Here is a 13632-nt window from a genome sequence, read left to right on the forward strand (position 1 = left end):
ATAGTTTTAATGGAGGGATGAAGGGAGAGCAAGGAGAGAGAAGACAAGAATAAAAGCAGGATAAAACATTTTTTTCCCTAAAATAATCCTATCAAAGAAAATACTCCAGAATGGCAAAAAAAATCTAAAAGATTTCTGCTAAACCTAAGGACAGTTCCTCAGTCATAAAATTTTCTTACTATAGTCAAAATATTTTATTCATAATGGGAAATAGCTAACACTGTCAGATTTTATAGTCATATTTCCTAGTAGGAACCTCTTTAGTAGAAAGTATAATTCCTAAATAAGTTGACTAAAAATATCCAATTTTTAACATTTACCTCTAATAAAGGGAAGAGATCTTTATCTTCATCCTTCAACATGTTCCACTTCTGGATTAATGGAGGCATTAGCATCTGAATATACTCCTGTTTGGGATGAAAATGCATGAGCTGCTAAAATACTTAACTGCATACTATTTTATTTAAAGTTAGGTAGAAACTGAAATACATTCTACTTCTTCAGAGAAAAAAAAAACTCTGAGGTACTGTATTTCAATCATTGTTGAAATTCATAGAAGTATTTTTATATTAGGATTTACAATTTATGCCTTGATATTTTTTGCTAAAGCATATAAATACCTTTGGAAAATCCCTTCCTGCAGGTTTGTTTTCAGTATAGCTACCTGGATTACTGAACTTTAAGTGACTGCCTCAGGGCCTAAGAAAACATTCTGGCTCTGCATCTGCCACCAGCTTTTCTCAGCCATCTTGCACTGCCCTGATGCTACAACACTATTCCCCCAAGTTCTGAAACTTCTTCCTCAAGCAACTAACCATCCCTGACGAAAGTAATTTCCTATGCCTCCAGAAGGAGGCACTTACCCCTTCTGCATAAAGCTGGCTTCCCTGCCATTGCGCAGCCACAGTCACAAGGACATTGAGCAAGGCATCTCTATAGTGCTGTTGCTCCCAGAAGGTATATGAAGAGCCAACACATATCGCTATGCCCAAAAATATAAAATTCAAACTGACTAATGAAAGTCAGATCCTCCTCAGGAGCTGCCATTTAGCTTCCTCCTGGTACTGTCAAATGTCAAGGTGGCCAGGCTCAGAGAGACACTGAAAAACAGGTCTTTGATGGTGTGGGGTCTCAGATAGCAAGTAAAATGACATAGAAACAACTAAAATAGTTTTTATCTGGAGTGTCTATGTCATTTGAAGCACAACAGAGAAATAAAACAAGTTTCAACAACCATCATAAGATGCAAACATGTGACAGGTATATATCTTCAACTAATTATTATATGTACACTAAAAAACCCCCTATTACATCTGTCTTTCTGTTATCTGTGCTTTGACCATAGGATTCTGTGTTTTTATATTAAAAAAAATTGCCTTTCTCACTCTGAAATAGCAATTTCTAGTGATGATGTGCTCCAATTCACTGGCAAGAGACATATACAGAGCAGCTTAGCTATAAAGCAGTTACCAAAAAAAAAAGTGTGATCTATATTGATATGTGTATCTCCTCTGAGCTGAAAAATTCTGAACATAAGGAGAAAATCATGATGAGAAGCACATTTCACACACTATCATTTGTTTACTCAAAATGGCAAATATTTGTGTAGTGGAAAAAATATGTGCAGTCTATGTATTTTATCTGTAAATATTTAGTATTATTGAGACCTACACAGAAATATCAGCATTTCTGGTTTATAACATGCAAAGCACCCCACAAATAACACTGAACAAGTTTTTCAATTATGATGACTGCTTCTACAGAACATAAGATATACTCACTGGTTTATTTAGATGATGTCCTACAGAATCTGCTAGAGTTCCTATAGCATCATAAAGAATGAGCAGGTTTTTATGCTGGTATTTACTAAATGCGAAGACCAAAGTGTCAAGTATATATGCAAGATAAGGAACAAGCTCTGTACAAGCCTCCTCTTCTAGAGTAGCAAAGGCACTGAGGGACAATAAAACAGGTCAGTTAGTATCTTGAAAAAAATCAAACAAGACAACCTCAAAATGCCCTACTTCATTTATTTCTGTTGAAACATAAAACTGTATTCAGTCTTCAAATTCATCCAAGATATGTTTTCAAATATATATTACTTAGATAACCTTGATCTTTTTTGATTGAACACAAAAGCACCCATAAGGATTCAGTTCTTACACTGTAATGAACAAAATTTTAAAATACTGCCATAAAATCCTTTATGTATAGACAGGAGGTCCTCCACCAAAAAAAAAAAGCATTAGGACTCAAGTTACAATATATACTACCTGTTAAGTAGAAGGAACCATAACAAAAGCAGTTAAGTTAAAAATTGAAACTATCTTTATGTACACTGTAGCTGCACCTAGAGACCCTGGTGCTGTTATGCCAGTACAATACAAACATCAGCCTGTACTCACAGCAGTTACTATGTAGAAAAACAGATACAGAAAGATGTGAAACTAAAAGCAAATACATAGGATGAACTGTTTTAGCCAGCCTTTGTCAAAGCACACATCATGGCATCATGGAAACTTTGCAGCTTGCTGTTTGAACAGCAGCATTAAGAAAACACACTCAAAACAAAACAAAAAAAATCTGCACAAACTAGAGATGCTGCTTCAGAGAAACATTAAGCAAAGGAAAAGAAACGACCTATTGAAGATTTATTGGCCTAGCTTATGTCAACAGGATTATTATTAGTCTGTCCCTGTACTAAAATGCATGCATCACTGCATGAGGTGAACAATCCCCTACTTGCATGCTGCCAAATACAGAAATGCCTTTTTCTTAACACAATGGAACTGTCAAAACTCAGTGGCTACCATTCTTTCTTTATTTATTATTTTATTATATTATTATGAAGTGTAATCCTTTTGGAAAGGCATACAACATGGGCAAGAAAACATTTTTCAGTGAGTATCATTTTGGGTGTCATCAACAAAAGGAGCAGTTTCTCCATAATACAGAAATGAACATCTGCTACCACACAGAAGTTAGTGACAAAAACATACACTGTCCTATGACCAGTCTTCAATTTGGTAGACATTAACAATCTGTGCAACTAGTCACTATTGAGATGCAGCTTTTTGTTGCTGTCCAAGAACATTAATTTTATTTCCTCACAATTTAGAAAGCTAGTAAATGTTTTGACTTGTAATGGCTCTACATCTTCCTTACAGTGGTTTCTCAGGCACTTTATTTTTAGCTGAAACAGTAATTTTAATGAATTTGTGCTCTAAAGAAAGTATCTCAAAACAGGTTTTAGGCCTGATATCAAACTTTTATTTTAAAAAAAAAATAAGATGTACTGTTATTTTTAATATTTCTATTCTATATTTCTTATTACTTTGTTTCCATGTCCCCTTTTACATCCTTCATAAGCATCACATGAGGTTATTTAACAACTACAACACAGCTAGTTGAACACAGTGTTCAACTAAATGCAGATTTTCAACTATGTTTCGAACAAATGTAGGGTACTTTTCCTTGGGGATTTCTTTTTGTTGGTTGACTGGTTGTTTTGTTGCTTTGTCTTTGTTTTGCTGTTTTGTTTGTTTGTTTTTTTTTGTTTTGGGGGGTTGTTTTGGTTTTTGTTGTTAAATAGAATTAATAGAACAGACAGTAAAGGTCCCCAAATTTGCTAGCCCAAGGCTTGAAAAGGTTTGGAGACAAAAAGGAAACACTGTTTAATACTCAAATCTTATTAAATACATTTAATAAATTCATTGTATCTGTTCTCAGGCAAGGATACATTCACCCCTTTTGTGCAAAGCTTAGCACAAGAACTCTGAACTCAGCGCTGTCCTTAGGCACTACTGATATTTGGGGGTTGATGCTATCATCATCATCATTTTTAGCATTACTATCATTATTACATGTTTCAAGTGTTAAGAATCTGTTCAGATGAGGATCTAACTCTGCTTTATGAAGAAACCTTCTTAAAGGTTTGCTGTGTACACTCTGGTCTCACAAAAACTGACATGTACAAATTTTATTTGATGAGCTACCTGCACAAGGGATGCACCCATTCCCATTTCATTAGTGTTATGTGCACTAATGAAGCCATTAATTCTTCTTTTTTTTTAATATAAATAGACAAGGGGAAGAATGCAATCTTATCTCCCAGGATCTCTCTTTGAGAGAAAGTTAATAACCTTTGAAATAATCATAACTCAAATATTTCCATAATACTGAGCTAAGTACAAACAGTACCAGTACTCCAACCATAGGATAGTTTTCCACCACAATCTGTTCATAGGCATATTAAAAAAAGCCAAATCTCTTACAAATGAAACATCATATATTGAAAACAAAGAAGCATCACAAACAGCAAATTTACTACAATAAATTATTTAGGTTGGTGGTTCATATACTCTGAAAACAAAGTGGATAAGAGAAATACAAGTTAACTTTTTTCAGGTTATTACAACTTGGGAGAAAGTTGTGACTACTTCAGAAGCAGCTGCCTCTACCCCATTTTAAGAGAAAGAAATACATTAAGAGCTAGAAATGGAGTCATGCATTCATTGATAAGGGCATGAAAAATAGCTTCCCATGGAAGAAAAAGCTCTGTCATGGATAGTTATTTTTGCTTAAGCTTTGGCTTACCTGCAGGCAGCTTCTTGTACTCTCTTGTTGCTATCCAAGATACGCTTTAGCAACTCAGTCATTAATGGCTTCAAGTATGTGTCTGGGGGTTGACTAACTACCCAGTGTGCATAGCGACTAAGAGTCCAGCATGTAATGGAGCGCACAAGAGCCTTTTTGTCAGAGAGGCACTGAATAAGGTGAGGGATTAGCTCTGGAAGATATGGAATCATACCCTGCATGCAGCCTAGAAGGAAAAATACAGCTATTGCAGCACCAGAATTAACGAAAAGTTCTATGGTTTTCTGTTTCCTTTAAGAGACATACTTTCGCTCTATGCACAATATGCAAAGTTAACTGATATTTTCACAATATACAAAGCAAGTCTACCTAATTTATATAAAGTCCTAAAAAGGAACCTTACATAAACAATAATTAAAATGTCCAATTAAACTTATATTCATTTCTATTACAATTTTAGTTCAGTGCTTTCTATTACAATTCTACTCAGTCTCCAGAAATTCTGCTTTATTAAATGTAATATAGCAAGTACATTCAAATAAAATGAGTTTCTAAAGCTTGAAGGTTCTACATCAGTCTACTCAGAGTAAGCAAGAAAACAAATAGAGACTATGGCTTGACAAGAAATCATCACATTAAAAAGGAATCCTTAAGAAATTTAAATTTCCTCTTGTTTTTTCCTAATATCATACAAATACTGACCACCAATAAAAGCTACACCATTCAAGTAAGCAAGGGCAGTAATACACTGAGATTTGCTAGAAATACTAACTTTCACTTGCTTGACTTAAAATCAAAACCAAGTAAAAAGTTTTCTAGTAACAACAAAAAAAGTAGGTTTATCAGACACCGTGGGAAAAGAAATATAATCCAGGCATGGACCCAAATGTACTTCTTCGGCCTGCGAAAGATGCTGACAGAGATGCTGAAACTTCAGGCAAAAAGCCAAACAAGACTGTAAGTAAGTAAAAAGGAATGGAAGTTCTCCTATTTTAATTGGGGAACCATCCACAAAAGGCAGCTTAGGGTACTGAAGTCACAGGAGCAGTCCTCTCCATTTCTGAAAAACATTTCTAAAAAAATATCTTCTACGAAATCAAGGTAGTATTTCGTGAGTGATCAGCAATTGTATGCTGCAGAGTTAAGACAGGGAGAAATAAAAGAAATTATGTAATCAATTTAGCCTCCCAAACATGCATAAATTTGAAAATTAACAATTAAATAACTGCAGTCATCTACTAGTAGATCTTGAGATTAATCACTGAAACTAAACCAGCTAAGAACATATACTTGTTTGCGTAAGTAAATTCATCTGAGCTGCTTTAGAACCAATTAAAAAATCAGTAACCTGATATGCACTGTTGCCTTACCTTCAGCAATTGCACCAAGAACAAGGATACCAGATTCTTTAACTACCCACTCAGGGTGGAAGAGCAATTCCTTCAACAGGGGCAAGATGTGTGGCAGAAGTTCATCACGAAATACATTGGCTAGGACATCTAAAGCAGCAGCAGAACATTTCCCTGAAGGGAATTAACAGTGTTAATCTCTGCTTATTATACAAATAATTGTAGTTAGGCAATATAATCCTTATTTTGAGCTGCCAGTGGATTCTCAGTACATTAGGAAGAAAGATACTTCCATTTCATTACAACACAGTGATCCACCGTGCTCTGGTGCAAAGCCACAGATCTTTGAAAGTCATTATTATTATAATATCAGTTCCTTCTTAATCTCTCTCAGTGGATCACACTGGTCTCATCAGTAAGCAATGCTTCTTACTGTAAAGCTGTGCTGATGCTTCCTCTCTGTTCAAATGGGAAGTCAGATATAGAACACTGGATAAGAAATAGGGCACACAATCCTGATTTTTAGATAACAAAAATTTTCTGAAATCCAGATAACGTTTCTCATCACAGATTTCTAAATTGCTCTGCTATTTCTCTTCCAAGCCACTATTTCAGAACAACTTCAGCCTTCTCACCATCTTAATCAAAACTGTGCATCACAGGGCACCTTATTTATTTGAGCTATCTTCTTCAGAAAATATGTATTTAATTCTGCAATCTCTATTTACAGCAGTGACAAGAACAGCACTAGGAACCTAAAACTATTTTTTTTCCCCAAAATGCGGCTTTACAGAAACAAGCATATTTGCACTCATATTTTCAACAACAACAACAATAACAATTCTCCAGATACATTTCTAAATTGTTTAATCATAATCCTGAAGGTATGTTCACCTGTTGTGAAAACTTGTGGCCTTGGGAAAAAAAAATGTGGCTATGTCCAAATATCAGAACATTATTCCACAGTGAGGTTGTTTCCAAAACATATTCAAATCAGATTTGTCAAAATTTCACAACTTAAACCCAGTTTGTGGCATTTTCTTTCCTTACAACATGGCCTCTTAGCTGAAAGGTCCTATGACACACAGAGGCCACCAGAATTCTGGTTTCCTCACAGCTATCTCCTCTCTTCATAACTATGGTACTGTATTCTGGTCAGAGGCAAATTCCTCTCATGATAAAGAACTACCAGTAATGGCCATAGGTAGTAGCATGGTCACATAGGGAATTAAAAACAAACCCAAAACAAAACACAAATCAATATTAGAGAGAAGACTGAAATTAAAGAAAGCATTATTAAGCTTGCTCCACTGATCAACGTTTAACTGATGTTAAACAGGTGATACATGATTTTTATTATCTCATAGAATTAAAATTCTAAGTCCAGAAGTTCTATTGAATTGCATCAGCTAAATATTTTTAGCTCAACCTGCCATATTGAAGTTAAAAAATAAGCTTTCAGATGGATAGCTTTTGCCAATGCAGCTACAAATTCAAAGTGTCATTTGAAAGACTCCCCCTCCAACACATCGACCAATTATGTCAGCAGATAGTTCTTTCTGTATTCAAAAACAAAGACTCAGTATTCCTACACATAAACTTCTCTTACTGTGGTTCCTGTATTATGCAAATTGATCTATTTCAAAATATTTTACACGTTACTTTGACATACTTAAATTCCAGTCAGAAATAGTATCATCATCATCAAGTTCATCATCATCATCGTCATCATCTTCAATACCATCCTCTTCATGTTGCTGAGCCACCGTCTTTGAACGATGAAAACGAGGCCTTATGTCCTGCTCACTGTCTGGAATAGCTTCATCTTCTTCAACATCCCCCTGTCATCAAATTGTTTTATCAGATAAACTAGTCCAACCATATTGCTCAAGGAAGTTAACAATGTAGTTTTAGTCCAAGACTTTGTAAGTATATAAGACTCACATCCCACTTGAGCTGCCTAACTATCAAAATGCCAATGCTCCTATGTTCTCGGAAGGAATTTACCAGAAAGAGGACAGAAGATACAAGCAAGAGAGATACTCTCACCCACAAAGTATCCTTCTTGTTACAAAATTACTCAATGGGAATGAAACAGAAAGAAATAATAGAGAAATTCTGGTACACAGACATATTCTGAAACACAGTCATGAAAAAAGCCATGTATTCAATCTGGAAGCCATTAGCACTAATTCTCAACATTTTTTTAGGCTGCATTCTTGAAGTAGTTCATGGTAATAGTATCCCAGCTCTGCCTAAATTGGGTAAGCGGTGACTGGGGCAAAGCAGGAGAGCCACAGATTATTTTCCAACAAACATAGCAGCAGTTGTATTTAGTATTTGGAACAGCATACCTTGCCCCAGAAAGCTAATTTTCCATTGAACAGATGGTAGGCCAGATCTACCCATTCTGATCTGAATCATTCTGCTTTATAAGTCAGAAGCTAACCAGCTATTCCTCTAGATTAAATGAAACTGATACTCACCTTCAACAGAATAATATCAATCTCTGAATATTTCATACCATTTACCAGCACAGGTATCAGCCTACAAAGAAATATTTATGCATGTTAAAATAACACATAAAAAAGCAAGCCAGTTTTCAGCTATACAGACCATAATTTTGGTTGTAACCCTCACCTCCCAACCAAAAGAAAAACCTTAGCTAGTACCTGAACAAAAGCTAGTACCTGAACCAAGCTCCATGTCATAAAATTATGCAATACTTTGTAATGAGAAAAAGTGTTAATTTTAAATTACAAACTTTTAAACAGAAGTAGCCAGCTGGCACAACTGGTGAATTTATTCTGAAGCACCTTTCAGAAATTACATCTATAGGTTTTCAGTAAGAATTCCAACTCCTATAATATACATAATAAGGTGACTCTTGACTTATCTCAATACTACTTGTCACTTCATTTACTTGTGGATGAAGACTCTACCTCATTACTCTTAAATATGGAAGCCTAACTACATTAAGTCCTTTGTGACTACTTCAGTAAAACAAGACCCAAACATTGCAGAAATCTTGACTAATCTGTATTAGGTTTTATTTCGTTATTAAACTGGTTATGGTTATGGGACTCCAACCATACAGATGTATAGCTAAAAAAGTACTAAGGGAAAAAAGTAAAATATTTCACATAGAAACACATTCATCACAACAACAAAAAAAAATCCATAAAAATATGTATTACAAGCCAAAAGAAGCTAATGACAGTGGATGACCGAGCAACAGTGACAGACTCAATCTTGCTATATTCTGCAGCTGAGGATGATTGTTTTTGAAGGTGCAAGGCTTGCACTAATATTCACACATTGCACTGGCACATTATGTTCTAAACTTTGAATGAAGGAATAGCAAGTATAGACATTATCACTAATTCATTGACTTTTCTGCAGCATACTTTGTGAAGTATCCGTTTTATAAGAAAGGCTACAAGCATAAAATGGAACAAGATGTTAGATATCACATGAACATGTTTTAAGAAAATCTTGTCCCACTTTTAATTTAGTGTACAAAATTTTAAGATTATCATCAAGTATTGACAAACTTATATAGCTCCCTACGCAAAGAGAACTCACCCAAAAAAACCTGCCTTCAACACACATGGCATTAAAAGATCATGGGAAAAAATGTAATATTATTCTTATTAAATTGTTTGTCTAGAAAAAGCTTCTAAAGCTTTTTTTAAAAAGTTTTCTTTAAAAATTCAGTATGATGGTGTTGCAGTGTCAATGTTCATGTAGCCAAAAGAGGTTTAATACTAATAGTTATTAACTCTTGGTGCTACATATATTATATATTGTATAATTATACAGTTATATACTGCAGTCATTAACTACATAATGTGTGTTGGGAAGGGAACAGGTGGACTCAAGAACGGTGCTATCATTCTTTTGCTTTTTGAACTACAAAACTAGAAACTAAGTAAGACCATTTTAAAATTTAAAAATCATTTCTCATAACATTGGTTCTCCTGTTTTTAATTCTATTCCTTCTCTGCTACAGTGCCGTGTTCTAATCAGTTTTCTGCTTTCATTGCTTATAGAAACTGGAATTTCCCTTCTTTTTTTTTTTTTTTTTTTACTTCACATCTACAGTCCTTATTTTTGCTGAGAAGAATGTGTCCCCTTCAGTCTGTCATTCTGTTCTTCCATTCAAAATCTTGAGAGTCTTTACTAATTTCAAAGATGTTCTGTGCATACATGAAAAGTGCATACATTCATTTGCTGGCAACACTGAAGAATTAATTTCCTGTTGTAGAAGACTTCAGATTAGTTTGGAGAAAGTTACAAGCACCGTTGCAGACATGCAGGTGTTTACACTTCACACATGGATATTCACTCCCATTCAATCAACGTTCTATATTTTGAGGCATAGGATAACTTTTTGAAAGTTAGAAAAACTAATATTTGAAACTTAAACTACTATCAGGCTGCAGAAGTATGAAGGAACAAATTCTACATGCTTTCTTCAAGTTTAAATTGCAATAGTAATTGATTTAAAATTGGTTCCTAAATCCAAGTCATGTCATGTTGTCTTATGCTCTTTTTAAAACGAGGAACTTTTTACACAACTATGCACATAGAAGCATTGCACAGAGATGCCCACATCAGCAGTAGTCAAGACAACACGTTCATGGTACACAAGGTATTACAAGTAATGTCATGTGCAGACGTTTATTTGAGCGTAAGTGCATGTTAGCATATCTTTGCATCCATGGGAAGCTTAACAGCTTATTAAATTTGAGGTAAAGCACTACAGTGACACAGTTAAGTTGTTTCTGGAGTTCACAGGGTCTGAAATCTTCAGAAGTCTTTTCAATTATACTATGCACAAGAACTAGCTATAGGAAAATTCGTCTAAATATACTGCAAGCTAGATACAGTCTCTATAAAAGAGTACCCAGGAACAAGTCAACTGAAGTTTTAAGTTTAATGAGTTGTAATTCTTAATACTTACTTAGTAAGATGCCGACATAATACATCTTTACAAATTGGCTGTTCAGCCAAAGTCAGCCAAAACTCACAAGCCTCCAAAGCCACATTTTCATCTTGGTCCTGGGTCCTTTGAAGCATGTACTGCACAATATAAAAATAAATATTTAAGTTAGAACTTATTCATTAGTAGCTCAAAGAGCACCCCAGCTATATAAAATAACATGCCTTATCCTTGTTATGTTACACATCCAAAAAAGTGACAGCTTCAACATGTAAACTGGGGCAGTACCAGCACCAGTGCTAGATTTTTAACACAATCTTCTCATTTAGGGTCAAGCAATGCCTTGACTTTGATCCCAGTCATTCCAGGATAATTATTTTAAAGAAGAATAAACAACTGCCATATGCACTGCCTGTCAAACACAGTGTCAAGTTGGCAATTAGGTAAAAAGAAATTTTTGCAATCGCAGTCTTGAAGGAAGTGTAACATAGCTGTTCTGATAAATGGTTTTATTTGTTAATACTTCTGCAATACCAAACAGGGGAATCTGCAGGCAATCTAGAAAATTAAACTCACCTCAACTATACTAATCATATGAGGAAGAAGGCGATCCATCCGAACTTCCAGCAACATTACCAGAGCACGGCAAACATTTTTGCGTACTTCAGGCTCCTCATCACCCGCCAGTGCAAAAAGATTCTGTTAGGAAACCGTAACAGTTGAAAAGCCTCTATTCATCAAGTTCAATTTCTATTAAAATTGACACTGCTGGCAAACTAAAGTATGCAAATATGTACTTCTGTACTCGCCTACCCCACACCTCAGAATACTTTTTTATTTCTTAAAGATGTATTAACTCAAATTAACTCTTCACACTCCCAACATATTTTACACATAACCATGACACTGTGTAGTATTAACAACAGCACAAGAACAGTACTTCCTGGATTATTTTTTTTCTTCTAAATGTAAATTCTATCAGTAAACAGAGAATTGTGTCAGTACATAAGAGTAGCAAATCAAATAGTCCAGATAACTCAGAATCCTTCTCATCCTTGTTTAGTAGCAGTATTCAGACAGACAAACAGGCCCAGTGACATGCACTTTCCAGGACAGGTAAGAGACAGACCGTTGTCATTACTTTTCCACCTTTACACAGCAAGAGCTTACCCTATTTATGAAAATGAAACATCTTTCAAAATAAGTCTATTTTTTGGGCTTACTGAGTGGTTACCTCTGAGCACAAGCATACAGAATGAACTTCAATCCATGGGGACTGAAACTAAGAATGGGCAACCAAAAATGGGGAGTTTAGGGGCAGAGGTGGCTGTAAAACACAGTTCAAAACTCCTGATAAATCAGATAGTCACTTGACTTAACTCCAACCAAGAATACACACCCACCTCGATAAAAGAATCTATGTGCAACATAAGAGCTTGAGTTCTGCTGATGATAAATTGATTGACGCAAGCCACAGCATGAGACCTACAAATGGAACAGTTAAAATACATATTTTCATGAATTAAAAACATTTTTAAACCGTACATAGGCAGCAAAAACATTAAACAAATACCTTCTAAGGGCAAGAGAGAATAAATCTACATATCTGTAGTCTAACCAAGCAAAATACTAAACCACATTTTAAATACTGTTTTATACTCTGAAATACCTAATAAATATTTTAAAATAAACTATTCAGTAAAAAGAAAACAGGGCAGGATGACTATGGCTGGCACATTTGTTCTGAACAGTATGTAATGATGTTCTTTTTGGTTATATTATGATTGTAATCTTCTCAGATAATAATTCCACACAAGTCAACATGGTGAAATTTAAGCAAGACCTTCTTCGCTGCTAAGTATGCAACTTCCTTTGCAATATTTTTAGAATTTAGTGAGACTAATATGCGTCAACAATGTAACTATAGCTTAGAACAAACCCACACTCGTAGTAGGATACATACTCATGGTAGAAATATTCTAAAAAACAAAGCATTGTTATTCTATTCCATTTCATGTAAAGCCATTACTTACATGTCTTTTTCATTCTCAGACACAAAAGTCAAATTCTCAAAGCAGAGGCACAAGGCAAAACTACCTCTAACGCCCTTTGAAGATTCCTTACAGTATTTTTACTAGTGTAGCTCTAAACTTTTATTCTGTTCAGACATTTCTTGGAAGACTGTCTCATAAAACATTGTTCAAAAGTTGTCTTTCGATAGATTTAAATATAAGGTATTATTGTACTGACACTACTAGTCCTTTTCATACCACAGCACTATGTACTCAAACTAGGCTATGGGTCAGCAGGTAGCCTGCTTTAAATTTGAAACTGGTTTAACAGCCTCAAAGCCAGGAACCTTGCAGCATAAGAAAGAAGTGAGACACTGTATAATGTAGTAAGGAAAGAAGCATGTTTTCTCCATCTCTCCCAGCTCCAGAAAGGAGATTATGAGATTAGCTCAGTTGGTTAGAGCATGATGTTAAGAACACCAAGGTCATGGGTTTGATCCTTGTATGGGCCAATCATGTAAGAGCAGGACTTGATGATTCTTGTGAGTCCCTTACAACTCAGAATATTCTGTGAAACTTACTAAGTTTTATCTTTCCACAAGACCAAGTTCACACTTTATTACATATTATTCTCAGTGTGCATCTTTTATAGGTAAATTTCTCAACCCTATCAGAATCGTAGCATGATATATTCTAAGTTATAGTCTTCCTCTTAAGTCTTCACTATCTA

The 13632-nt window shown here is 35.0% G+C and overlaps 1 protein-coding gene across 5 annotated transcripts in view; it reads right to left on the reverse strand.

Annotated features, from left to right (window-relative positions):
* Nucleotides 1-13632, reverse strand: part of TNPO1 (transportin 1) — a 69499-nt gene that overhangs the window by 13640 nt on the left and 42227 nt on the right. For all 5 annotated transcript variants that reach the window (XR_010426995.1, XM_064643059.1, XM_064643058.1 and 2 more), the window contains 9 exons: nucleotides 12294-12375; nucleotides 11467-11589; nucleotides 10912-11030; nucleotides 8432-8492; nucleotides 7618-7786; nucleotides 5967-6119; nucleotides 4597-4822; nucleotides 1782-1953; nucleotides 321-407 (listed from right to left, as the gene is read on the reverse strand). Coding sequence is in view for 4 of the 5 variants with exons in the window: in XM_064643059.1 (XP_064499129.1) it covers nucleotides 321-407; nucleotides 1782-1953; nucleotides 4597-4822; nucleotides 5967-6119; nucleotides 7618-7786; nucleotides 8432-8492; nucleotides 10912-11030; nucleotides 11467-11589; nucleotides 12294-12375 (1192 nt within the window). In the remaining variant the exon portion in view is untranslated. The remainder of the gene's footprint in view (nucleotides 1-320; nucleotides 408-1781; nucleotides 1954-4596; nucleotides 4823-5966; nucleotides 6120-7617; nucleotides 7787-8431; nucleotides 8493-10911; nucleotides 11031-11466; nucleotides 11590-12293; nucleotides 12376-13632) is intronic.

The sequence above is a fragment of the Pseudopipra pipra genome, chromosome Z (genome assembly GCF_036250125.1).
Source record: "Pseudopipra pipra isolate bDixPip1 chromosome Z, bDixPip1.hap1, whole genome shotgun sequence".
NCBI classification, from domain to species: domain Eukaryota; kingdom Metazoa; phylum Chordata; class Aves; order Passeriformes; family Pipridae; genus Pseudopipra; species Pseudopipra pipra.